Source organism: Ahaetulla prasina, chromosome 7 (assembly GCF_028640845.1).
Source record: "Ahaetulla prasina isolate Xishuangbanna chromosome 7, ASM2864084v1, whole genome shotgun sequence".
In the NCBI taxonomy this organism is placed as follows: domain Eukaryota; kingdom Metazoa; phylum Chordata; class Lepidosauria; order Squamata; family Colubridae; genus Ahaetulla; species Ahaetulla prasina.
The window spans coordinates 74,862,957-74,890,285 of NC_080545.1; the positions used below are offsets into that span (position 1 = coordinate 74,862,957).

At 39.0% G+C, this 27,329-nt stretch overlaps 1 protein-coding gene across 1 annotated transcript; it reads right to left on the reverse strand.

The window, feature by feature from the left end:
- Positions 1 to 9,164: 9,164 nt before the first annotated feature.
- LOC131202573 (thioredoxin reductase 1, cytoplasmic-like) lies at positions 9,165 to 20,619 on the reverse strand. Its single transcript, XM_058191678.1, has 4 exons — positions 20,429 to 20,619; positions 12,356 to 12,516; positions 9,351 to 9,411; positions 9,165 to 9,232 (listed from the first exon to the last, which is right to left on the reverse strand). Exons 1-4 carry the CDS (start codon positions 20,505 to 20,507, stop codon positions 9,165 to 9,167), a joined length of 369 nt encoding a protein of 122 aa, XP_058047661.1. The 5' UTR covers positions 20,508 to 20,619.
- Positions 20,620 to 27,329: the final 6,710 nt, after the last annotated feature.

The window sequence follows — 27,329 nt, forward strand, 5'->3', positions numbered from 1 at the left end:
CACGGAAATGTCAGGAAGAAAACCTTACCAGCTGGCTTCTAGTGAATGGATTGTTTGTGACTGTTTATCCCCCAGTACAGGATGTGCCAAATAGAAAATCTTTTTTCCTTGGCTCCATTTCTTTAAGAAAACTCAAGACTCTTAAACTAGGAATGAGGTCCTGTGATATTTTTTTCCCTTGCTACAGGGGCTGTTTCTCCTGTGGCTTAATCTCAGTTTAATCTGCTGGATATATGTGTATGCGTCTAATGAAGAAAATCATTGTGTTGATAGTATTCTTCATCTGAGTTATTGTTTATAAAATTATTTTCTACAACTGGAACTTTTATATGAGATCCACAACTAAATCAATTTCATCTATAGAGTGATTTTTAACTTCAAATTGCTAAAAGGAAGTTAATTTCAACTACCGGTGGCTAAGTCAGGAGATGGGAAACATATAAAGCTTCACATTATGTAAACAGTTTTACAACTGGCAAATATTTATACACTCAATGAACTTGTTTTAATTAAGCAATTTTCTGCCACCTTCCTGAAATTGCAGAACAGAGGAAGACACACAGGTATATAAACACTGCACTGTTTGAAGGTTTTTAATCATGCTATTCTGTTTTGAACTGCTATTCTGTTTTGAACTGCTATTTTGTTTTGAACTGGGCCAGCTCTGCCAGCAGCTGTATGAAAAAGCAAAAAAACAAAACAAAACAAAAAAGACCAACAACTCTTATACAGTAGTAAGCTCCAAAAGGACACAACTTCATTTATCCTTTAAATATAAGAAAGAAGAAACATACAGTTACAGTAGTGGCCAAAATTGTAGAAACCTTTTGGGAAACGTGTATTTTCTAAAACTAACTAATACTGTGTTTCCCCGAAAATAAAACCGGGTCTTATGTTAATTTTTGCTCCAAAAGGGCTTATTTTCTGGTTAGGTCTTATTTTGGGGAAAATATGGTACTAAATGCACCCATCTTGCTGACAATCTTAACTGAGGCTTATTTTGGAGGTAGGGCTTATATTACAAGCATCCTGAAAAATCATGCTAGGTCTTATTTTCCAGTTGGGTCTTATTTTCAGGGAAACAGGGTAACACCACTTTGTTTTTAGTAGTACCATAAAATTATATATCAATGGAAAGATGATTTAATCAAGAATATAATGTAATAACTTTTATGAAGATTTTGATATTAGAATAGCAGTTATAGTATAAAGAAGAAAAGTGAAACACACAGAAAAAAATTAGATATACAAAAATTATCACCAAGTCAGTTAATAGTTGGGTAACCTTTAGCATGCCTTATAACCGCGATGTCAATAAATTGTATGTTTCGGTTTTCGACAACTGTGATATCTGGCGTGTTGTGTTCCAAGTGACAATCCGTCTATATTTGAAAGTCCCACAAGATCTTCACCTTCTCATTTTCTATAACTTTTTCCACTTTATGTTCCCGTGACTTTTGGAGACAGGTAAGTTGTATTTTTTACATAATGACCAGTGGATTAATTTAGCAACTCGGTTGTGTCCAGCTTTGTAATCAATTTGTGCGATTTTGTGCATTCACATATTAAATGTGAAACAGTTTTGACTTTGTTGTTGCAAAGTCGGCAGTTTGGATTGTCGGTGGATTTTTGTATCTTTGCTTTCATGGCATTAGTTTGTAGTGCTTGTTCTTGAACAGCGAGTATTAAACCTTTCGTTTCTTTCTTGATGGTTCCCATCTTAAGCCATGCCCATGTAAAGTTGTCATCACATTTTTCTTCAATGTTTTTCAAGTGCTGTCCATGCAAAGCTTTGGTTTACCATCTATTTAATCTGTCATCCAGCTGTTTTTCCTTATATTCTGCCTTTGTTTCTGTTGTTTTTATAATGTTCTCTGTTTTCACAGCCTGCAGCAATTTTTTTGTATTTTGGTTCACATAATCATTATTATGTTGTTGTTATTCACATTTCCATTATTATTATTATTATTATTATTATTATTATTATTATTATTATTATTATTATTATTATTATTATTATTATTATTATTGCAATTCTCTCAGTGCATTGTGAAATGACAGGTGCATAGAAGGTCAAAAACGTCAGGATGGCAGTCACAGCCATGAGATCCAAGCCTCAGTCCCTTTTCTTCATTGCACTACAGGTAAAAATGGTCAGGCTTCAAATGCAAGGTGGAGGGGGGCATCATTTTTTAATCCCTCCCTACCGAAACCCCTGGATAGATAGATAGCGACATTCCATGTGTGTTTAAGCTTTAAACTTAAAGCATTCCACAGTCATTAGCTCAATCATTCTTACTGTAGTGCAAGCTGGCAAGGTAGAACAGTTTTAAATGAGTTCCATTTGTCAACTGAAAGCTAAAAACTCTCGGTTTGTTTAACATCACCAAGTGAACTGATCTGCAATGCTAGCTGTGTTTGTATGCAGCAGGATTGAACAATTTAGAGGCGTTCATATTGAAAGATAGAGACGGGGCTAAAGGGATGTTTAACACATTCATTTCCACTCTTATTTTTTCTTTTTAAAAAACCCACTGGCAATTTCCCACCCACCCCCAAATTTCAGTGGCATATGTATAGCAATTGCAAAATGAGTACAGCTCTCAGTATTCCAGACTGCCCAACGTCTGGGGTATCACGTAATTCTCACATAAAAGCATACTTCTCCTTTGCACCTACAGTAAATTGTGGGTTTTTCAACTCTCTGCCTTATAACTAGGGCGTTTTAACTAGTATATGATGGCAGGAAAAAAAATAATGTAGGCTTTTAAATTTTTGAAGAAAGAGCCAGCATATAATCTGTATACTATCCTTGGTGTAATTTGGGATTTTGTCTTGTTCTTTTTGGTTTGCTGGGATACTTTTGCATTATTTTGGCTTAATCTGACCAGGATTGTGTAGCCCTTTTGCCAATCTTAACGATATCTACACCTGGTTCTTTTGTTCCATCTTGCAGAGTAACAAAATCCATTCAGTTCCCTTTTTCTATTTTGGTTAGGGTTGTTAACTTGATGCAAGTTCTTGGAAGAGAGTGATAAAGTAGCTGGCGCTACTCAGCACTTCTTAGTTTACGCATAAGGAGTACTGAGGGCAAGGCAGAAGCCTGAGTTTGGTGCCCATCTCTGACGGCACGGTTGATATGTTGGATGGGATGATGGAGCCTTTGGCAATGAGGGTGGAACAGCTAGGGTTGGGGGAGATTGGGGAGTGGTGAGAAGGGGCAGCAAGCTAATACTAGGATGGGGATGGATAGAGGGAGATATGGTGGGAGACAGAGGGTGTGCCACTCTTGGGGAAGGCAACATCAGTATTTAGTATCAATGTTGCCTTCCAGACCTTTCTGCTATGACCCAAAGTCAGTTAACCAGGACTCCGGAAATCCTGGCTTCCAGGTGTTGCTATTTAATGCACCGTCATAATTGAGTCCGTCATCTGCACTTCTATAACTGTCTGGTTTGGTTTTGCAAAGGATAATTAGAACTGCAGAAAAAATAATGGCTATCAACATGCCTTCCATTGAAGACCTGTATACTGCACGAGTCAAAAAGAGGGCTGTGAAAATATTTACAGTCCCCTCACATCATGGATATAAACTGTTTCAACTCCTACCCTCAAAGCGACGCTATAGAGCACTGCACACCAGAACAACTAGACACAAGGACAGTTTTTTTCCCCGAATGTCATTACCCTGCTAAACCAATAATTCCCTCAACACTGTCAAATTATTCACTAAGTCTGCATTACTATTACTATTAATCTTCTCATCGTTCCCATCACCCATCTCCTCCTACTTATGACTGCATGACTGTAACTTTGTTGCTTGTATCCTTACAATTTATATTGATATTGATTGTTTCCTAGTATGATTTGATTGCTTATTTGTACCCTATGACTATCATTAAGTGTTGTACCTTATGGTTTTTGATGAATGTATCTTGTCTTTTTATGTACACTGAGAGCATATGCCCCAAAGACAAATTCCTTGTGTGTCCAATCACACTTGGCCAATAAAGAATTCTATAAAGCTGTAATAAAGCTGGCCTCTTCCAGAATATAATTGTGGATGAGAGAGGTAACCTTCTTTGTATCATCAAAAGACATGCTGGGCTAAGGATGGTGGTATGCTGTTATTTGTTTATTTAGTTTATTTAAACAATTTATAAAGACTCCCATCTCATACAAGTCACTGGCTCACATACAAGGATTAAAAACACACACATACACACACATGCACGCACAAACAAACCCCATGACATAACCTCAGGCATCCAAAGACAAAGAATAACTAGACTCACAGGGGAAAAAAGCACAGCAAAGCTCATCTAATCACCTGATCCAAATCCCTGGGGAAACAGCCAGGTCTTCAGGATTTGCCTGGTTTTGTAATGTTCATTGTATTTTATAAAATACAGAATATTTCCAGAAGATAAAAAAACCACAGCTAAATATAATAATCTTTAAAATGAAAAAAAAATATGCAGTCCTCTCCCAGAGAGGTTTTTAAAAGGATTTTAAAAAATGAAAAGAAAAAGCTCAATAAAATTTATATTAAAAACGTAGTTATTAAAATTAGATATTAAACATATGAATAATCACGGGCTTACTAATTTATACCATTTAATATTATAGTACAATCAATGCAAAATATATGGTGAAAATGATAGAAAAGTATCATAAAAGCTTTGGCAAATAGTGCATATAGATTTAGTGCATATAGATTTATTCTTTGATTAATAGGAAATGTTGCCCTTTCCAAGCTAGGTAAGTCATGCATTTCTAAAAGCCATTCCTTAACATCTGGAATAATGTTAACTTTTCCCATATCTCAATACAATTCCTTTAGCTACTTCCACCTCCACCTCCAGCACAATACAGCCATAATTCCTGATAAAATCAGATTCCAAAGTTTTAGTATATAATTCAACATCACAATGACATCTTTAATATTTAAAATCACCTCATTAGTATATTTATATACATTGAGCAGGAGCTGAGATTCAGGAGGACCCTAAAACAGTGTACAAAGTTATAAAAGGAGTCCTTGATTTACGACCACAATAGAGTCCAAAATTTCTTAGCAACTCTAAAAGTTGCTAAGTGAGACAGTTAAGTGAGTTTTGTCCCCATTTACGACCTTTCTTGCCCAATTTTATGACCTTTATTGTTAAATGAACTACAGCAGTAGTTAAATTAGTCACACGGTTGTTAAGTGAATCTGGCTTCACTGCTTGTCAGAAGGTCACAAAAGGGGATCACATGACCCCAGAATACAGCAACCATCACAAATATGAATCCGTTGTCAAGTATCTTAATTTTGATCACATGATTATGGGGATGCTGCAATGGTCATAAGTGTGAAAAACGATCACTTTTTTCAGTGCTGTTGTAATTTCCAACCATCACTACATGAACTGTTGTAAGCCAAGGACTACTTATACATCCCCAGGCAGAGTTAAAGATGGAAAATCCTGAGAACCAGGGAACCTTAAAATCCACAGCCACTCAAGTCTTGCCAGGATTGAGCTGAAGCTTTTTCTCCTTTATCCAGACCAGGGGTGTCAAACTCGTGGCCCGTGGGCCAGATGTGTCACATGCTGGCCACGCCCACACCCAGTTTAGTAAAGGGGGGAAAAGTCAAATATCTCATGTGATGCCACCATGACAACGCGAGTTTGATACCCCTGATCCTGACCCTCACAGCCTTCGGGCACTAGGAAGAGATCTTGACAGCAATCAAATGTTCAGGCCAGTTTAGAGATGTATAACTAGTTTCAAATTCAAATTCAAATCTTTATTGTCAATGCATAACATATGTGCAATGAGATTGATTGAGCTCCCTCAGCGCACCGCTCCCCAACACAATACAATTCACAGTGAAGACAGAAAATCCCTAACCCAATAAATCATATTAACAACCCAATCCTATTTCATCAGCATACTAGTTACTAAATAAGAAGTTAATAACATTTTGTGAGACTGTAATAATGTCATTCATACACACACACACATGCACACATATCTTTTAAAAAGTACACTAATTTTTTCTGATAAATACAACGACAACAGTAACAAAACTAAGGCTTTATGTCTAAAGCCATTTCAACGGCCTGGATTTTAAATCCTTCTTAGAAGTATGTATATATATATTTTACGCGGGAGAAAACCCGAATAACCAAAGACCTACACACACACACACACACACACACACACACATATATATATATTTATCTGAAGATCCTTCCTGTGAAACAACTTTAAATAAAATGTTCCACCTCTCCCCATAAAATATGTGCCTGTGTAGAAATGCTGTAACAGCCTAGTGTGGAATTTTCACAGTGCCACCCCTACGCATTGTGCAAACTGCCAGTGGCAGCATGACAATGCAAAAATAATTTAACAAAGGTGCTCACTAAAGAAGTGTGTTTCTGTCCTGCTGTATGTGAATTCTTTTCCCTTTAAGGCATTTCCTGCCTCGTAATATTAGCACTTTGGAACAATTGAGCAATTTCTGTACTGTACTTCCTATTTCTGTTCTCAATTCCATTTACTAGGAAAGGTCTTTGAACCAAAAATAGGTAGCTGAACTTCAGCCTTTACAACAAAAGTTTTTAAAACTATAAGAAGATCCTCCTGGATCAAATGGCTGAAGAAGATCACACACAGACCTTAAGCATGGTATCCTACCTAGTACCTCTAGCAACTACTATTTGCAAGATGATGTCCTCAGGTTTAAGAGATCGTATAAAGGTCTACTGGTTATTTGATAACCTTAATTGTCTAGTTCCTATTCTAAAACATAAACTGGTTTTGAGCCTCTGATTGATCACTTGTATCTGGTTGCGTTCACCTCCACATGTTCTGGCCATCAACTTCTTTCAACTTTTTAGCCTGCATGGATAATCAAATTAGTAATTCAATACATTCAAAGAGCACTAGATTGGCAATCGGAAGATAAAATGGAGGGAAAGCCATATAAGGAAAAAGCTGGCACATTTTTTATATATATAGTCAGCATTAAAACCATACCACCACCACTACCACCACCTCACTAATCCTGCTCAGACTGTCTGTAATTAGCACAGCATCTAATTATAGCACCCTGGGCTTGCATGAGGCACCTTCAAGGCTAAGGCTGGAACTTGGCCTAATATCATGAGTCCTCAACCAGTTTCTTCACTATATCAGGTCAAAAGCCAAAGAAGTAATCTCAGCCTGAATGTCATGCCACCAAAACTGCTATGCCGGAAGAGTTCAACAAGGCAGTCATGCTACCTGAGTCACTGCTTAAATCAGAGGTCTTCAAACTTGGCGGCTTTAAGACTTGTGGACTTCAACTCCCAGAATTCTGCCTCCAGCTGGCTGGAGAATTCTGGGAGTTGAAGTCCACAAGTCTTAAAGCTGCCAAGTTTGGGGACCACTGGCTTAAATAGTCATTTGTTCCTCAGAGGAGACTCCTCCCTTTCTGAACTAGCATTAAACCGAAGGCCCATAAGAAAGGAACTTTCTCCCATGTTTTTCTCAAAGAGTAGATTTCCTTCTCTTCAGAAGATGAGGGCCTAGCTGGCCCTCCACATATGGCCTTCTGACCAACAAAACATTCTATTGCCAATACAGGTAGTCTTCAACTTATAACCTAAATCGAGGCCAAAATGTCTGTTGCTAAGCAAGACACTTAAATGAATCATTAAGTGAATCTGGCTCCCCCCCACCCCACAATTGACTTTACTTGTCAGAAACCAGTTAGGAAGGTTATAAACGGTGATCACATGACCCCAATGCAACTGTCATAAATACATGTCAGTTTCCAAGTGTCTGGATTTAATCATGTGACCAGGGGAATGCTGCAATGGTTGTGAATGTGAAAAATGGTCAAAGTCATTTTGTTCGTTGTAATTTTGGTCACTAAAAGCCGTACATCGAGGATTACCTATATGCAATATTTTTTTAATTTAAAAAAAAATTCCTTTTTTTGGTGATGTAATTTTTAAGATGGCACTGGACAGTGTGAAGATGACTTAATGAACCCATTTGCTCCTGTCTGTCAACCTTGAGACGTAGTTCAGACAAGAAGCACACCCAGAAATACTAGCTACAGTATGTATCTTTATTATAAGGTAACATTAGCAAAAACTTGCAAGGCTAAGAGGATATTTCTCCTCCATGGCCTCTTCGGTTCAAGAAACCAGGGAGGGTCCCAGTGGGTTTAGGGGGAGTGGCCACAGCCAGCTCGATGTCCGTTTTCAGCTGCAACAGCCTCCTGCAGCCCTCTGCCAGTGAAAATAGAGCTTAGGGGGCGGCATGTGGCCCCCCGAGCTCCGTTTTTGCTGGCAGAGACACCACGGGCCAGTCCTTCACTGTTTCCAGGGCAGCCCCACAGGCCAGATCTAAGCACCCTGCAGGCCGGATCTGGCCCACAGGGTTTGCGTTTGACACCCCTGGCCTGGTCTATGGCTCTTCCTTCTCTCTCCAAGGTCATTCCCACATACCATTATATTGTCTGAATGCTCAATCTAATTCCCTCTCAGAAGCAAACAAAAAAAAACTGTTTTTCTTAACTGCATGTATTACTGCATCACACTTGCTTGGCCCCTGGATACCGCTTTCTCTCTCTCATTCTCTTTCTTCCCTTTTCTCTTTTAGCTTCAAACCACCCAAAAAGGAATATTATTGTAAAAGGAACACTCTCTTGATTTTAGTAAGAAGTTAAAGTTCACTTCTTTAAACTTATCTTTTTAACCATAAACAGTTACAAGAGGAATAACACCATCTCTTTATCCCAAAAATCTTGAAAAAGATTACCCCTTTGTATAAACATATTGGCTCAACAGATGATGCTGAAGTACAACTTTCAGCATTTTTCACTAATGGCCCTTTTGGCTGTCGTCTGAATGTTGTAGCACAGCAACAGCTAGAAAATTAGCTTCTCCCATATAGTTAGGCTGGCTTATCAGGCTAAATCATAGTGATTTACTGTGTTTAATTTTGACTTAACATGTTGTCTGAACCCAGTTATTATACTTAATAGCTTGCCTTTTATATGAATCCAGATGAATTCATCTTGTTCCACTAACCATTTTTAAGTCAGATGACCTACCATGATGCATAACTCAGGTCTGTATGTCTTGAATGCTCATCATTCTCACTTTGAATGAAAAATTAATCCTTCAGTTTGAGAAAAATGTGCAGTCTGGCCTTAGTGTTTCATTTACATTCCTTTTTTCAATGTGGTGGCCTTCAAAATATATTAAACAAGAATTTTTTATGGAAGAGGACAATCTAACGTATATGGAGGATATTAGGACATAAATTTTTATTTAAGTATAATGATATTTGAATATGAATAACCTTACCAATTTGGTCAAGTTCAAGAACGAAATAAGAAACACCCATGGACTTGAACAGATCCTTCACCTACATAAAACACAACATTTCATTATGATTAGCAACTAGAATTTTTAAAACATACCCTCCCATTTTGCAGGTTAATATTATAATCAATATACAATGAGAACAACAGCAATTTCTTCTCTTGTACCATTTTTCCTGATGAAGTGTTAAATAGAACTCAAAAGTCTGTATACCATTCAAGTTTACTAACTAAAGATATTGCTTAAATATAGCTTTGAAAATGATGAACATAGTATCTTTCTTTTAAAACCTGTTTTGATATTTTAAGATACTGTGGCATAGGTTTAATAAAGAAAATTCTGTGAGCATGCTGTTTAGAATAACAAAATCCACAACTTTTACTAGGGATCATGTTTGGCTTCTGAGATGCGTGTGAAGGATGGTACTGCATCCTTGGTGGCCATATCTAATACTTTTGAATGCCACACAGGGCCCTCCAAGTAAGGGCACTCAGAGCCACATGTGGGTAGCCATTGAATGCCATCAATTGAATGTCATATGGAAAGAGGTGGAATGGGACAACTTGCCAAAGCCAACTCACTGTGGCCAAATTGCCATGGCCAACTTGCTGCAGGATAATTCACCATAACCAACTCACTGTGGGCCAACCTGCTGTGGGGAAATTTAATAATTCTATATAATTATTTAAAATAAAATTTAAAAATATTTTAATTTTTGTCATTCATATTTCATTCTGTCCCTCTTTTTGCATCCTTTCTTTAATGATTCTATTCGACTCTTTCTTTAATATTAGCGTAACTTTTGTCCTACAGTGAGTTGGCAACAGTAAGTTGGCTGTGGCGAATTATCATAGACTCGCAAAGAAGGGAGTGGCCTTTTGCCTATGCATTGACATTGAAATCATGAAATTTCTTTTCTAGTAATTGATCCTTTCATATTGTCTTTTTCATTCTCAGATTAAGGCAGGCAGTCTGTTCAAGCGGGTTGGTGGTCCCCGAGTTGTTTCTTTCCCAGTCACTTGAGTTGGATCAGCATAAATAGCACTGAGAATGTAGGGTTTTATTTAAAATATATTCAGTTAATTTGAATTAAAGTGAAGATGTTTAGCTCAGCAGATTGCAGTTTTAGGGTTGGGTTTAAAGGCAGAGATACAATCACTGAAATAAATGAAAACACACATAAATCTAATTTATGGGTCTCGTCTAAAGTAATTAAACTGGAATTCCACCCATTTTAGTGAAATAAAATAAATAGATGAAAATGACTGGTGGTACAGTCTAATTGTATACTGCTTAAAAAACATCTCCCATATTCATTGGATCTTTCTTATTAATTTAATAAGCGAATGAAAGTATTTTTCCTTCCTGATAATCTTCAACCTATAGCCATTCGTTCAGTGACTGTTCAAAGTTACAATGGCACTGACAAAAACGACTTATGATTTTTTCACACTTCTGACCATTGCAGTATCCCTGTGGTCATGTGACACTTGGCAATTGACAGGTATTTATGACAATTGCTGTGTCCTAGGGTTATGCGATCACCTTTTGTGACTTTCTGGCAAGCAAAGTCAATGGGGAATTCAGGTTCATTTAAAAACCGTTTTACTGATATAACATTTGCAACGATTCACTTAAAAACTATGGCAGGAAAAGTGGTCAAATGAGAGTAAACTCACTTAACAACGGTCTTGCTTAGAAATAGAAGTTTTGGGCTCAATTGTGATCGTACAGTAAGTCAAAGACTACCTGTAGTGCAATTTCCATCTTTATGAAATAGATTTCACTGAGATCTATACAAGAGATTCAGAAAAGCTACAGCTTGCACTTAGATTTGTTCAGTAGAATTAAAGCAGAAAAAAATATATTTTATTTATTTATTAGATTTGTTTGCCACCTATCTGCCCACAAGGCGACTCTTTAGTTTAAACTGTTTCCCTTTTCAGACTATTTAATCTTCATATTGCAGCCAATATGCCTGGATAAAATAGGCGACAATTAGTTACCACTTGCCAGAATAAGCCATTAAAGAGCCCATGTTTAGTGTGAGTAAATGTCATTATCATAACTTTCTTACCAAGATGGCCAATGCTAGGCAGAAGAGCTGCTAAGAAATTGTGAAAAACTGCTGACTTATAGATCTGAACAATAACAGATTTGGAAAGATTATATAACAAGAACAGAGAAACAAAAAAAGCTGCCACGGACAGTCCATGTTTTACCAACTCAGTATCAAGGCAATGAATTGCCAGCATTCTCTAGTGTTTCATTTAAATCAGAGGTGGGGAACTATGGCCCTTTTATCCCAAAAGTGCTTCTTCAGGAGGCAACTGGACTTCCTTGTTTTTTCTTTTGAAGTCCAGTTGCCTCCTGAAAAAGCACCTTTGGGACAACCATGACCTGGATGACTGAGAATCTCTACAGACTTTTGGCTATACAATTTGGAATGAACACCCTTTGAATGGTGTGGGAGTAGGAATGGATTTCCAGAGGAAAAAAATTGCAGACTACAGGAACCAGGAGTATTACTCAGGTGACCCAGGACACAGATAAACCTCCAAGTGCTTCAAAGACCCTCTAAAAGGATGCAAATTTCTAACTGCCTGCAAGGAATATAAATCCTTCCATTCTTCACTATCCTGTCAGAGCTGAAGAAGCTTTTTGGATGAGAAAAGAAATGTCTTCAAAAAAAAAACCAAGAAAGTCCAGTTGCCTCCTGAAAAAGCACCTTTAGGACAACCATGACCCGGGTGATTGGGAATTTCTACAGACTTATGGCCCTTTTATGACTTGTGAACTTCAACTCCCAGAATTCCTGAGCCAGCAAGGTTGGGTTGTGAATTCTGGGAGTTGAAGTCCACAAATCATAAAAGGGCCATAGTTCACACACACACACACACACACACACACACACACACACACACACACACACACACACGATTTAGATACACATTCTGCATCTTTGCATCTGAAAACAAATGCATTACCTTTGCACAGAATTCGCAAGTGGTATTGCTGAAAATCATGACATTGTTTTCATCAATGAGTGTCTGGATCGCTAATTTCCAATCTTTCTTATTAATAGCAGCCTCCACATTTTTTCCTTTGCCATGAATTTGGAATGCCTTCTGAGTAGTATTTTTGGTGGCTGCAAGAAAAACGAATATTATTATTCTAATAAACTAGATTACAGCTCTTTTCCTGAATTTGATACCATCCAGATGTATTGCAACAGCTGTTTTTAGAATTACTGATTGAGAAGTCCAAAAATATATGGAATATGGAGGGATTAGGAAAGCCTAAGTATCAAGGAACTTTACTATTAACTCTCACTGCAAATTAAAAAAATTCTACTAATTAAAGTGACTCTAGCCAAGGCATGGGAGAGTTTGTTTAAATGCATTATTTTCTGCTTCTGTAAAACCAGAATGGAGGATTTTATTCAGAATAACACCCACAGTATGGGAATTTAATCAGCAAAAAAAAGTAAGAAAAAAAAGTTAAAGATAGGCTAAATGTCAGTGCTATGGAACTATATCTAACATTACTAGGAGTAAAAGGCCCCAAAAAGTAGATAACGACATGAGGTGGGCTAAAATTTTTGGTATGAAGGATATGGATGTTTTAATTTTTTTTTTTAAATAATGTAAAGTCTACAACTATGAGGTTGTAGATATTTCTGGAAAGACATTTGCAGCATTACATGGAAAAATACAGCTAGAGCAATAAAACTGTTTTTATGACATGTCTTATTGGAGACATGTAAAATATCCCTTTTTACAGGGATATTCGAGGTAGAGCCGGGGCAACTGGATGGAGCGAGCATTTACTGGCTGGCTGGATGCCCTCCCGGATGTCTACATGGCATTTGTACCACATTTTTTTTTCTTTGCACCCTAGGAAAGAAACATCTACGGTGACCTAGGATTGAACTCTCAACCTCCCAAGTGGGAAGCGAGCATCTTCACCACTAGGCCACCACTATGCAGTCCTATTTCAATGCAGGAAGTAGGTTGTGCATTGGATGATCTGATAGATGACATCATGCTTTTAATGAAAGGGGTGGGTTATACCACCTTGTTACACCCTTCCCCATACCTGAGCTTCTGAAATTCTTTTCTTTTCTCATTAATATATCTGCTTTTCTACTTAAAATCGAAATTACAAATGAAGATTTTGATTATCTATTGAAAGGGAAGATTTAGTCCAGGTTCACATAATTTGAGTGCATTTGGTCTCCCATATTTCAGGATGTGCAATGTAGTTAAGCCTAGAAATGTAGTTGGATAAAATTATCAAATGTTTGTCCACAATCAGATGGAAGACAAGAAGTTAAACATATTGTTATTTAGATTGTGGGTTTTACATGTTTTGTGACCGTTCTTTGTGCTGGTTATTAAGAAAAAACTGTTATTAATGTGGCTGCAAAAGAGGAAAAGGATGAAAATCGTAGATAGTTTTTCAGAGCAGATATTGTAATATAGCTTGATGTCACAATGAGGGCATTTTCCAGAAAGTATCATGTATCCCTTAGGCCCAAACACCACAATACAAGCTTGATGCATTAATCATAGCCAGCTGAGCATTACCATAAAGTCGCCACTGGCTTCTCTTCTGACAGGTATACAGGAATTTGGTTTATGCAGCCCCAATTAAAGTTAATTGAGTTGTTTTTGTGCACCTAAAGAAATTAGGTTTTAACCTTGAGACATTTCTATCAGTATTCACAATCTAAATTACACATTCCTAGCGGTAGAACAAGATCCAGCCAAATAAATCCAGTTTTTCCAGAATACGCTCAGTTTTGTTTCTTTGAAACAACTGGTGTTCTGATTGGGTAAATACCTAGGTAGATCAGATTTAGAGTCAAGGAAAATTATTACTTGTAGATTTAGTCTATTGAATCGGTACCTGAAACCATTTGTGGATTTCCGCAACCAGAGTGACAGCAAATTTTGCAGTTGCGGAAGCTGAAAATGTGAGCTTTCAAATCTTGATGCGTGACTACGTCAGGCAATTGAGACTTAGATGAGAAGTGTTGAACTTCATTATATTTTAACATAGAAGGTCTGCTATTTGGGGCTTTTTTTTTAAATATACAATTTCATGTTTTGTATCAAAAGAGGGCAATAGTGAGGCTAGCTGTGATTTTGAGTAATAACACTCGTGAGGTGATTGTAATTTTTCTTCCCACTAAATATCCTGTTCCTGGTTTGACTTACACTTTTGCCCGCTTACTATTAAGCTACTATTAAATCTAAGAAAAGAAGTCTAGTTCTCTCCTTCAAAATGTTCAACAGCGGTTGGATGATTTTTGGATCCTGAAATCAATGGTCTTTTGTTATATGGTTTAGTGTATTAGCTCACTTATTTAAATGTGGAAAGACAGTAGAAGCATCTTTGGGTGCCCCCTAGTGGTCATTCTGATAATCAGGGTCAAGGAAATCTGGCCTAAATCCCACACTGACATACACAACAAACCCAGGATGCCAAGTGGAGAAGTGACAAGATTAATATTGATGCTCCTGACATTGGTAATTGTCTCTTACCTACTTTAAAATTAAAGGGTAAATAAGCAGCAGAACAATTGATCTTAGATATTCTATGCAATGTATAGCCTGCAAGTACCCTGTTGGCACAGAGTTTTAACTCAAATGCACAGGACAATGCCAAGTAGTTTACTATTTATTTACTATTTAAATAAATAAAATTAATTATTTTATTTAGCAAATAATAATTATTTCTAATTATTGTAATTAGAAAGAATAATTACAGAGTATTTATTAAGTGCCTTTTTGTTTTAAATCTGAAAATTACCCAATTACATCTGTCATACTTTCAAAATAATACCCGAGCTATGTTGTTGCAATCCAGCTGCCTCTTTTCATTCATAAAATAAAGGCTCCGCTTCTTTTTTATCTGCACTCACTTGATTCCTCATTGCCACTGTTGTATCCTCTGTGCTTTGCACCGTATGGGAAAAGTCGAATGCTCTCTATGCAAAAGGTTTCTTGACAGCATCTGCATATGACTGTGTTTTGAATCAGAACAAAAGAATATTTTATGCCAATTTTCTATCTCCTGTTGCTTGGTACATTAGGACTTATTTATCTAGCACCTACTGACATAAACATGCCTAAATTATAGCCATTTTCTGTTCAAATTAGGAGGACAAAATTCTGCTCTTTGCACTTTCATGCTTCCTTCTTGAGGCAGCACTTAAATGCTGACATGGAAAAAAAATCCCTTCCTTTTCCAAGGAATTTCCTTTAAAAAAATCTGAAAACTCCTTTCAGGGAAGGAAACAAAAAAAAAATCTAGCAGTTACAAAATGGCACATTGTTAGTAATAGACACAAAAGTCAAACCTCAGAGGACTAATTTGACAAATAGGCAGAACATATTTGCTTATTTGTTTGTATCCTGCTGTTATGCTGCTGGTAGTGTTCTACAGGGGAATTATTGAGTCTGTCATTTGTACTTCTGTAACTGTCTGGTTCGGCACAACAACTAAACAGGATAAGTACCGATTCCAATAGATAGTTAGGACTGCAGGAAAAACAATTGCGACCTGTATATTGCAGGGTCAGAAGGAAGGCCAAGAAAAAAACTGCAGACCCCTCACATCCTGGACATAAACTGTTTCAATTTCTTACCTCAGGACGCTACTTATAGGGCATTGCATGCCAAAACCATTAGACACAAACGCAGTTTCTCCCCCCCATGTCATCACTCTGCTGAACACCTAATTCCCACAGCACAGCACTGTCTTATGCCTAAGGATATTTACCCATGTAGTAGGACTGTATTACTATTATCCTTCTCATCTTTCCAGTTACCTTCTCCTATTGGTATCTTATGATTATGTCACTTTGTTGTTTGTATGTACATGAGAATTTATGCACCGGAGACAAATTCCTTGTGTGTCTAATCACACCTATTCTATTCTATTCTATTCTATTCTATTCTATTCTATTCTATTCTATTCTATTCTATTCTATTCTATTCTACTCTACTCTACTCTATCCTATCCTATCCTATCCTATCCTATCCTATCCTATCCTATCCTATCCTATCCTATCCTATCCTATTCATTACTTTTATAAATAATGGCAGCAACCATATCTAATATTCCTTCCTCTTCCTCTTTTCCCCACAACCACAACTTTGTGAGATGGTCTGGGCTGAAAGAGACTGACTGGTCCAAAGTCACCCAGCCAGCTGTCATGACTAGGGCAAGACTAGACAGAATTCACAATCTCCTGGTTTCTAGCCTGGTGGCTAAACCACTAGACCAAGGTATCAATATTTGCTAATCCAAGTTTTATTTACCTGGACCCAATCCAAATCTTTAAAAAACTGAAAATCGCATGGGCATAGCCCAATAACAAAATTACAAATATGGTTATAAAATCTCTAAATATAACTGGCACAGTCTTACATATCACATTTAGGACCGATCTTCATGTCTGGAGTTCAGAATTATTTTCCTCTAAGCAAAAATTCTATTGGCTTTTCTCTTATATTGAATGTGGCACAAGAGCGCACAGCTGGTGAATCATCCCTGCTTGTTTTGCTGCAAAACGTTTGATATGGTACCCTTTGGTCCTTCCTGCTTTTTGGTTGCCAGTCATTGGAACATAGAAGAACTTGGAGCACACATACCTCTCTTATACGTTGGGAATACTTGGGCAAGTAGACTTGTGCTATTAGAAACAGTTCAGTTGTAAGACAAATGCCCTTTGCCCTTTGCCCCTTTACTTTGCCACTTCAGCACTAAAAAGAAACTATAGAAAGTGGTTGGATTCACATGTCACACATTTGTTTTTTAAAAATGGCTTCAATAAAGGAGAATATTTGTAGCTCAGGGTTGAAATTAGGAGTCTTTGGTGCTCTTTGAGCTTGGTTGTCTTCTTGCAGATGTTTCAGTGTTTCGTTGCAGACGAGCACTGATGATGTTACCTAGTTTGGGTAATAAAACATCTGCAAGAAAACAACCAACCTCAGAGAGCACCAAGGACCACTCAAAAATTAGCTTAGTGTGATGTATGGACTTAGTGATGTATTACCAATTTATGGGGCAAAAGGTTCACACCACATACAGCTCTCCAAAATGATGAAGAAAAAGAAAGGCATGCAGGGAGGCACGTCAAGGAGACATACGGCATTAAAGAAAAATATAAGATCTGCAGAAATTGAGTCACAAATGCTAATGCTCAGAATGAATGGAAGCTTATGAAAGAACAAAAAGAACAAAAGAAGATTTTTTGGGTATGTTAGAAACAGAAAGAAAAACAAAGAAGAAAGGGGTGAGTTGGCAATGCACTACAGGGAAAAGACTGAATTTCTTAATCCTACAGGTTATCCTCAATTTACAACTGTTTGTTTAACAATCATTCACAGCTATAAAGGTCTTGGGAAAATGTAACTGATGAACTGTACTCACTTTTATGACCATTGCATCACCCCAATGGGCACGTGCTTGCAACTGGGTACAGTCTCCTGTGGTCATGTGGTCACAATTTGTGACATTTGTTTGCTGATTTCCAACAAAAATAAGGCCAAAAATGCCCATCGGAGAAGCTAGATTTGCTTAACCACCACTGTAAAAATTGCAATAAAACCAGGTCCAATTCAACTTATGACTGCAGCGACTTACAATGGAAATTCCTATCCCAATTGCGGTTGTAAATCAAGGACCACTGGGGTTTGTTTGTTTTTTTGTCTCCTGCCAGAAGAAAAATTACACCCTGGCATCATTAACTTGCTGAGTGAATGAGGGAACTGGAATTTAGGATAAACAAAGGTGCTCATAGGTGGGTTAGATAATGTACATAAATTTAATCTCTGGAGCCAAAGGAATTATATTTTATGATAGTAAAGAAATTCAGCAGAGTAGGTAAACTGTTGGCAAACTTTGAGAACTGGAAGTCTGGTAAGGTCTCAGCGTGTTGGAGAAGAGCAAATATTGTGTTTAGGAAGGAGAAATAAATTCCAGGAAACCACGGACTTTTCAGCTTGACATCTATACCAGGTGACATCCTCAGACCATCAAACAGCATGTCTGCATGCTACAATTAACAAGAGGTAGTACGAGATTGTTAGAAACAAATCATGCCAGTTTACCTGGGCATCTTTTTTTTAACAGAGTAGATCAGAGGAACACCAGAAACAGAATATACCTGAGCAACAGCAAAGCCCCATACCAATTAATGACCAGGCTCAAGGTGTGTTCATCCATAGGTCTAAATAAGCTTGGAGGGAAGGATCAGATGAATGAATGGGCAGGTCGTTTACCTTTAGGAGGCCTACTGAGTTTTGCACCACTAAACAAAAGTATTATATTTTGCTGTTTATTCAATGGAGAATCATCATACGCACTAAAAAGATTGATTGAGAGGCATGTTTGCTGCCAACACATAGGCACACACCAAAGTAACCACATGGCATGGCTTTTTAAACACAGTATGTGGGTTGCTAAATTGCCTGAACACAAAACAATAGCAGATTTGAAACCACTGTTGATACCCAAAGTTTGTGGTAGATTACAAACCTTGGTCCTTAGAAACCTCAGATGGCAGGTCCTGCCTTAGTCATGAAACAGACTAAGTTACTAAAGCACCAGCCTTGATTAATGAGACATATATAACAGTTTCTAACACGGCAGCATGTGCACCTCACTTTTTGATCTTGGCATGCTGCATTGCTTCCATACCGTAGCTATCAAGTCTCTAACTAGGGTGCTGTTGCTTTGAGTACAGCAGATGCATTTGGGAAGAAAGAAAGGTACCTGTCTTTCTACCTTTTTACCTCCCAAGTGTGTTACTGTGTTTATTAAATTCAATCGCCTTACTTTCTAAGCGGCCTTCTGAGATTTTCTTCCTTCTAAATCTGTGCTCTAGGCCAGAGGTCCCCAACCTTGGCAACTTTAAGCCTGGTGGACTTCAACTCCCAGAATTCCAGTATTCTGGGAGTTGAAGTCCTCCAGGCTTAAAGTTGCCAAGGTTGGGGAACCCTGCTCTAGGCTAAGCTGCAAACCCTGAGAATGGGGGATGGGGAAAGAGTGGGGAGAAATTCCAACGTGAACATCATTTGATCAGCTCTAAAACTCTTGATCTTTGTGATCAAGAAAAAAACCACTTGTTTTTTTCCACCTGTTGTGAAAAAGTAATATTTTATGTTCTGTTGGGCTCTTTGGAGAAAGAAGAAAATAGGAAGATAAAGAAAAGAGTACCTACAAGACATTGATGTTTATCATCCATAAAAGAGGCTCGAGCTGTAAATGCAGATTTTTTTTTAGGAAAAGCGCTGGGAGGAAAAAGCAACACTGGATTAGAAACAGATTCAGAGAGCTTTGAGACTGAGAAGTGTTCCCTACTAAACTTTTTCTCCTTAGCCAGATTTTCAGAGGGACCAGAGGTGGTGGGGGTGTACGTTGCAAAAAGCCAGATCCCCAAAACATTTATTTAAGAGGCAGCGGGATAATAAAGAAGCAGCTTGCTTTGAAGCACCTTCTGTAAAATGGGAGGTGTATTTGCACATTCAATTCAATTCAATTCAAAATCAAATCTTTATTTTCGGTACACAACTTATGTACAATGAGATTGGTGGAGCTCCCTCAGTGCAACACTCCCCCGACACAACACAACTCACAGTGAAGACAGGAAATCTCTAACCCAATAAATCATATTAACAAAACACCCAGTCGTATTGCACCAGTGTGTTTTGTTAATATGATTATTAACGCTTACCCGTGATTAATATGGCTTTAATTTACTGAACCCAATTTGCAAAATTCTGCACTGGCTCATCAACTAATCGCACAGGCTAGTTTGTGCAACATGCATTCATGTGGCCTCTATTCTTGTGAATAGAGGCCACAGTTGATTTCAAGCATCATGCCAGCTGTGATTTAATCACAACCGGCTGAAACAAAAGGAAGTGGCTAAATTCACACCCCACGCCCAGCTAAAAAGCCAACCAAACCACGGAGCTTAAGTTTAACCCTTTTCATTCTTTTGCTCTGGTAAGCATCCACTTCGCCTGCCAGCACAACCCCACCTTCGAAGGGCGTGGCGCGATTCCGCTGCTCCTCGGGTGCCTGCTGGACAACTTTGCCTTTCCCCACTGAGTTGCCCATGCCGGGGCTCCTGTCTCTCCGCTTCTTGCGACCTCTGTTGGCCGCTAAGCGAAACGTCAGGTGCCCGGAACTGTAGACTCTCCTTTCTCCTCTGTCTCCGCGTAGCAATTGATCCTGAGCCGGGAACAGTCCTATAAAAAAACAAAAAACCGAAGGAGCCCCGAGGTCTGCGACGCTGGCAGCTCTTGGCGTTTGCAGACCCCGGCGGGCGGGCAGCCAGAGCGGGTTTGACGGTCTCCAGCCGGTTGCGATGGGAATAGAACCTGAAGCGAAAGAATGAAGTTCTGAATTCCGAAAGGGGTCGTGCGACCCCTGCTGGCTGAAAAGGTGTAACTGAATTTGCAAGGGAAGAACAAGGTGATGCCCATAGTAGAAGCACATAGAAGGGTTTGTTAAAAATGGTTCGACAAAATATACTTTTTGGGGGGGACAAAGTGTCTAGATTAATAGACTGAAAAAATACTGTAGCTATAATGTACATAGTTTTCAGGAAGGTATTCCATAACGTTGATTATTGTCTTTTCCTTGATAACTCAATAACTTGATAACTTGATGACTCTGTGGTTTCTTCTCCAAACCCCCAAAACTTTAACCTTAAGACATTCTACTGTTGATCTCACCCCATTCCTAAGAGGTGTGCATAAGCGCACCACCGTGCCTACTGTCCCTGTCTTAATGTCCCTTTTTACTCGTATCCTTTTCATGTATTCAAAATCATGTTTATACCTTTATCTGTTATCTTATACATGCTTGACAAATAAAATAAATCAAAAATAAAATTAAAAAATGGAAAAGGGTGAGATGGATGGTCACTCCCGGAAAGGCTAATGAAGGATAGGTGTATTTTCTTTCCCCTGGCATGGCTTGAGTTATCTGAGTTGGCTAGGCAATTTGTATTTTATGGAATATTTATTATTCCATGAAATTATGGAATATTTCATGCAATGAAACTGATGTGTGCTTGTGAGGTTAGTTTCTTCCCTGTATGTCCTACCATCTCAGACTTTCATTAGATAAATTAGTACAGGAGTGCATGCGCCGTATCGACTAGACGCCTTAGTTGTCATGCTCATATTGAAAACAATGACAGATAACACACACACATACGCACGCACAAACACACAAATGACATTACAAGTCATTAAAAATATTAAATTATTTTGACAGTAATTTGAAGTACGACAGTACTGAAAAAAGTGACTTATAATCAGTTTTCACACTTTAAGACCATTGCAGCATCCGCGTGTTCACGTGATCAAAATCCAGGTGCTCGGCAAATGGCCTGGAGTCATGTGATAACCATTTGTAGCCTTCCTTGGCTGCTTCCGACAAGCAAAGCAAAATCCGGTAAAGCGGATTAACAATGGCATGATTCATTTAACAACTCCAGCAATTCCTTTAACAACTGTGGCAAAAAAGGTTGTAAAATGAGGCACAACTTGTTTAGCAACTGCCTCAGTTAGCAATGGAAATTTTGGGTTCAATTGTGGTTATAGGTTGAGGACTATCTGTATCTAGAACAGGGGTCTCGAATCTTGGCAACTTTAAGCCTGGAGGACTTCAATTCCCAGAATTCTGAATCTAGAATACAGGTCTCCAGCCTTTGGGAATACATAGACATATTCATAAATTTGAGATAAGATTCCATTTCATCTATTTATGGATTAAAAATCAATTAATTCATGTAATCTGTTGTGTCAAGCCGTGTCTACATTTCATTTGTAGCCAGACAGAAAAAAAGCAGTTATTTGTAAAATGACTGGCAAAAAAAAAAGGAACTCGGTTAAAATATCAACATATGCAGAATATTTATTTTCCACATTTATATATTACAGAATCCTGCAGTTTACAGCTGGAAACAGAAACATTTAAAGACTCTTGAGAATAATTCTATCTGGGTTGCCTTCAGAAATGAAGCCAGGGTGGTCGAAGATTTGATCTCCTGTAGCTGTTCTGCATGGCAGAGGCATCCACCAAACAGACCACAGTCTCTGGGTCCCCACGAACTTCACCAGATGTAGCACAGGGGCCTGTAACATTTTTATACAGGATGAACATACAAGATGGGTCGGTACTATATTAGGAATCCTGCAAATGCATACTAGCCAAGGGTTTAATAGCGAAAAACAACAGTTTGAATTTTATCTAGGAACCTTGTGGCACAGTTTGCCACCCACAATATTGTTATAATGACTCTCGCATGTCAGCATGCAGATTGCTGCATTCTTCATCCCCTGCGGCTTCCAAATCCTTTCCAAAAATAATTTCATATACAGCATATTGAAGGGATGTTGGTAAAAACATGAGTTATATGCCCTCTCACCCAAGCCATAGCTCCACCTGCTCAGCAGCAACAGGAATCCAGGAGGTACCCAAGCAGCCGATCTGCTCTTTTAGATGAAGTGCTATTGTCTGGAGTAACCATCAAAGCAGAGAACTAGATGATATCTGGATAAGCAGCAGCTCCATTTTTCCTCGCTTCAGCCTTGGCTTAATTGGTCCCATCCAGATCTACATAGCTTCCAGGGATGACCTACAGGTGGGTATCATTAATATGCTGGTGATATCTCCTGATCTGATTAATGACTTATCCCAGCAGCCTCATAGAGATGCTAAATAGCAAAGTGAGAAAATCAGCCCCTGTAGAACAGGTGGTCCTTAACTTACAACAGTGACTTAGGACCATTTTTCACACTCACGACCGTTGTAGCATCCCCATGGGCACGTGATCAAAATTCAGACACTTGGCAACTGACTCATGCAGTGTTCTGGGATCCTGTAATCACCTTCTGACAAGCAAAGTCAATGGGGAAGCCGGATTCACTTAACAACCGTGTGATTAACTTAACAATCACAGTGATTCACTTAACAACTGTGGCAAGAAAAGTAATCAAATGAGGCAAAACTCACATAACAAATGTCTCACTGACAGAAATTTTGGGCTCAAAATTTCAAAATTTATGGTTGTAAGTCGAGGACTACCTGTAATGAAATACCTCATTTTCATGAAGCTCCTCGTTTTCTGCCATTTCTCCTCCTTCTCATCACTACCAAAATCTACTTATCTAAACCTTTCCCCTCCCGTCAGCAAACCTGAGGCAACATCTGCCACCTAATTAGGCTCACCTACATCTCACCCATATAGTCACACAGGAACTTGCAGGGGGTGACTAACAAAATGTGTGTTGTGACATTGTAATACAGGGATGTCAAACTGAAGGCCTGGGGGCCAGAACTGGCCCATGGCATGCTTAGATCTGGCCCGTGGGGCTACTCTGGAAGCAGCAAAGGACTGGCCCGCAGTGCCTCTGCCAACAAAAATAGAGTTCAGGAGGGCTGTGGGAGGCCCTCCCAAACTCCATTTTCCCTGGCAGAGGGTTTCAGGAAGCCATCACAGCCAAAAACAGAGCTCAGGAGCCCGTTTTTGCTGGCAGAGTGCTCAGGCCACCACAGGCACCCCCAACACGAGTGATGTCGAACTGGCCATGCCCACCCTGGACACACCCATCCTGGCCCCTTGAGGTCAAACACAACCTTGATGCGGCCCTCAATGAAATTGAGTTTGACACCCCTGTTGTAATACAATACAAATCGAGTTTGACACCCCTGTTGTAATACAAACCACGACTCAGATTTGCATCCATAAGGCAAATCCTATATAAAAGTATGTTGGACATAAATGCAATTTGGATTTGTGCTATCAAGTCGCAACACACATTTTTGTGTGTGTGGTTTATCATATAGCTGACCATATAGCTGGTCATCAAGATCCATGTTTAGAAAATGGACTTTTAGAAAGTGCTTGAGCAGGAGGTTGGACTAGAACAGGGGTCCCCAACCTTTGGGCAGTGCCCCATTACCAGGCCGTGGCCTGTTTGGAACTGGGCTATGCAAAGGGCTAGCCAGAACACACGTGCACAACTCAACTCACGCAAGTATGGCGGGCACTCGCAAGCACAAGTTGAACTGTGTGTATGCATGCATGTACCAGCCTGCCACTTACACGATCCCCTCTCCCCCCCCCCAAGCCAGGCCACCAAGCCAAAAACATTGAGGACTGACTAGAAGACCTTCAAGGTCCCTTCCAACTCTGTTATTTTCTGTTACTCCAGAAGTATTTTAGGTACTCCAGAAGACAGAAATGGGAAATTGCTCCAGCATCATTCCCAAGAAAACTACTAGGAGCTCAGGAGAGCCAATAACTAGCCATCATGTCATCCAGTTGATGATACATGGCATCACAGCGTGCAAATATGAGTATATAATGATATCATGGTGTCTGACACTAGTAGATTAGGGACGTCCTTTTCATGATGCAAACATCCTTTCCTCTCCTTGCCCTCCTGCTGTTGGTCATGAGGGAGATGTCCATGAACTTCCAGGGTGAACTCAGCTTGAGGAAAACCATTTACCTCAACTCAGCAATTGTAGGTTATTCAGTGAACGCTGGCCAAGGATTTATTTTACACTGTAAAATTAACTAAAATTATATTTTCCTTATTGGATATATCCCAAAGCCTAGGTATCAATTACTGCATATAGGTTGTATCCACTGCAGAAAGGAAACTAAGCCTTCCCCCACCATTCACTCTTGGCTATCCAACCTTTCAACCATTTTCAGGGCAAACTATTAGAATTACACTTAAAAGGATTTATCACCAAGGTTGAAATTAGCAAGATAAGAAAGGGCGTCAGACTTTTCAAATAAAATGTGTTTAGGCTATCAGAGGCTTTTCCTCTCTACTGAGACTTCCCCATTTTATAAACAATAAGGCTCTTTGTTTCTAAGGCCATCGCTTGTTTTAAAAGGCAAAAAAACCACAAGCCCAGCAGAGCGCTCCCTTTTGGCCATTAGGCCAATTGCATTTTCCAAGGTGGTTCTCTGTTCAGGCATTTTCAAGGAGCAATGGAAAATGTTCCTATAAAAGAAACTGGGGGAAGGATTGACATGCACAGGGAGTCCTCTACTTACAACAGTTCACTTAGTGACCATTCAAAGTTACAACGGCATTGAAAAAAGTTACTCGTGACCATTTTTCACTCTTATGACCGTTGCAGCATCCCCACGGCCACATTATTTACATTTGGATTTACATTTGGATGCTTGATTAAAGAAAGTCTGGAGCCGAGGGAGTTACCTTATGCCTCCCACCGACCCGTACGCTCTCACAGAGAGGGTCTCCTCAGGGTGCCGTCCGCCAAACAGTGTCGGCTGGCGGCCCCCAGGAGCAGGGTCTTCTCTGTGGGGGCACCGACGCTCTGGAACGAACTTCCCCCTGGCTTACGTCAAGTGCCTGATCTTCGGACCTTCTGTCGTGAGCTCAAAACACACCTATTTATTCAAGCGGGACTGGCATAATAGTGTCAAGTTTTAATTTGGGGTTTTATTAATATTTTTAAAATTTTAAAACTAAATTTTAATATTCAGCCTTTTTGTAATTTGATAGGTTTTAATATGTTTTAACTTGTATATATATTTCGTGTTTTATCTTGGCTGTACACCGCCCTGAGTCCTTCGGGAGAAGGGCGGTATAAAAATTTAATAAAATAAATAAATAAATAAATAAATTGACAACTGATTAGTGTTAGTGTCTCAGGGTCATCTGATCCACCTTCTGCAAACTTCTGACAAAGTCAATGGGGAAGCCAGATTCACCTAACATCCGTATTACTAATTTAATAACTGCAGCGATTCACTTAACAAGGTCATAAAATGGGGGCAAGACTCACTTAAATTACTTAGTTAACAACATAAATTTTGGGCTCAATTGTGGTCATAATCTGAGGACTACCCGTACTTCGCAACTAACAAAAACAACACACTAAAACATATGAAGAACGGTTGCATGATTTGGGTTTGGCTAATCTAGAGAAAAAAAACCTGATCTTACTCATACTGTGCCTTTGGAAATTAATTTCTCTGCTTCAAGCAACAGTTCTGTCTTCTTTCAAACCCAGTTTATCTGCTAAACAAATAATCTGCTAAACACTGTCAAACTATTGACTAAATCTGCAGTACTATTAATCTTCTCATCGTTCCCATCACCCATCTCCTTCCACTTATGACTGTATGATCGTAACTTTGTTGCTTGTATCCTTACGATTTATATTGATATTGTTTCCTGATTGCTTATTTGTACCCTATGACTATCATTAAGTGTTGTACCTTAGGATTCTTGATGAACATATCTTTTCTTTTATGTACACAGAGCATATGCACCAAGACAAATTCCTTGTGTGTCCAATCACACTTGGCCAAAAAAAATTTATATTCTATTCTATTCAGTTTAGAAGGGGACCCTTCTAACACCATCTTAACTCACAAAGTACAACACCTGATTTCCTTGAGACAGAACATATACTGTGAATACAGCTACTGCGGTGGATTTGCAAGGTAGCCAATTCTTAAACCAGGGGTTCCCAAACTTGTCAGCTTTAAGACTTGTGGACTTCAACTCCCAGAATTCTCCAGCCAGCTATGCTGGCTGGAGAATTCTGGGAGTTGGAGTCCACAAGTCTTAAAGCTGAAAAGTTTGAAGACCTCTATCTTAAACCATGGTTTCTCATGTCATGTGAATATAATAACTCTTGTATTTCCGCGAGAAAAGGTCCCTAGCCTGCTTTAAAAAAAAAAAGAGGAGGGGAAAGGGTACAAAAAACAACAACACTGAAAAAAAAGACTGCCACGTTGCTCCTCTCAGCTTGGTTCGACAGACGGTTGGAGGAGGTGGGGGGGGGGGGACGGCAGCTGCCTTCGGGCGTATAAAGAGCCGAGGTCAAGGCAACGCCGTTCCCCGAGAGGCCGCCGGCGGTGTTTTCGCG

Coding starts and splice junctions, on each gene's coding strand:
- LOC131202573 (XM_058191678.1), bottom strand. CDS start 20,507: ATGGGCAACTCAGTGGGGAAAGGCAAAGTTGTCCAGCAGGCACCCGAG. Junction 12,517..20,428: donor TCGCGCCACGCCCTTCGAAG/GTGGGGTTGTGC, acceptor TTTTTCTTGCAG/CCACCAAAAATACTACTCAG. Junction 9,233..9,350: donor TCTTGAACTTGACCAAATTG/GTAAGGTTATTC, acceptor TATATTTTGAAG/GCCACCACATTGAAAAAAGG.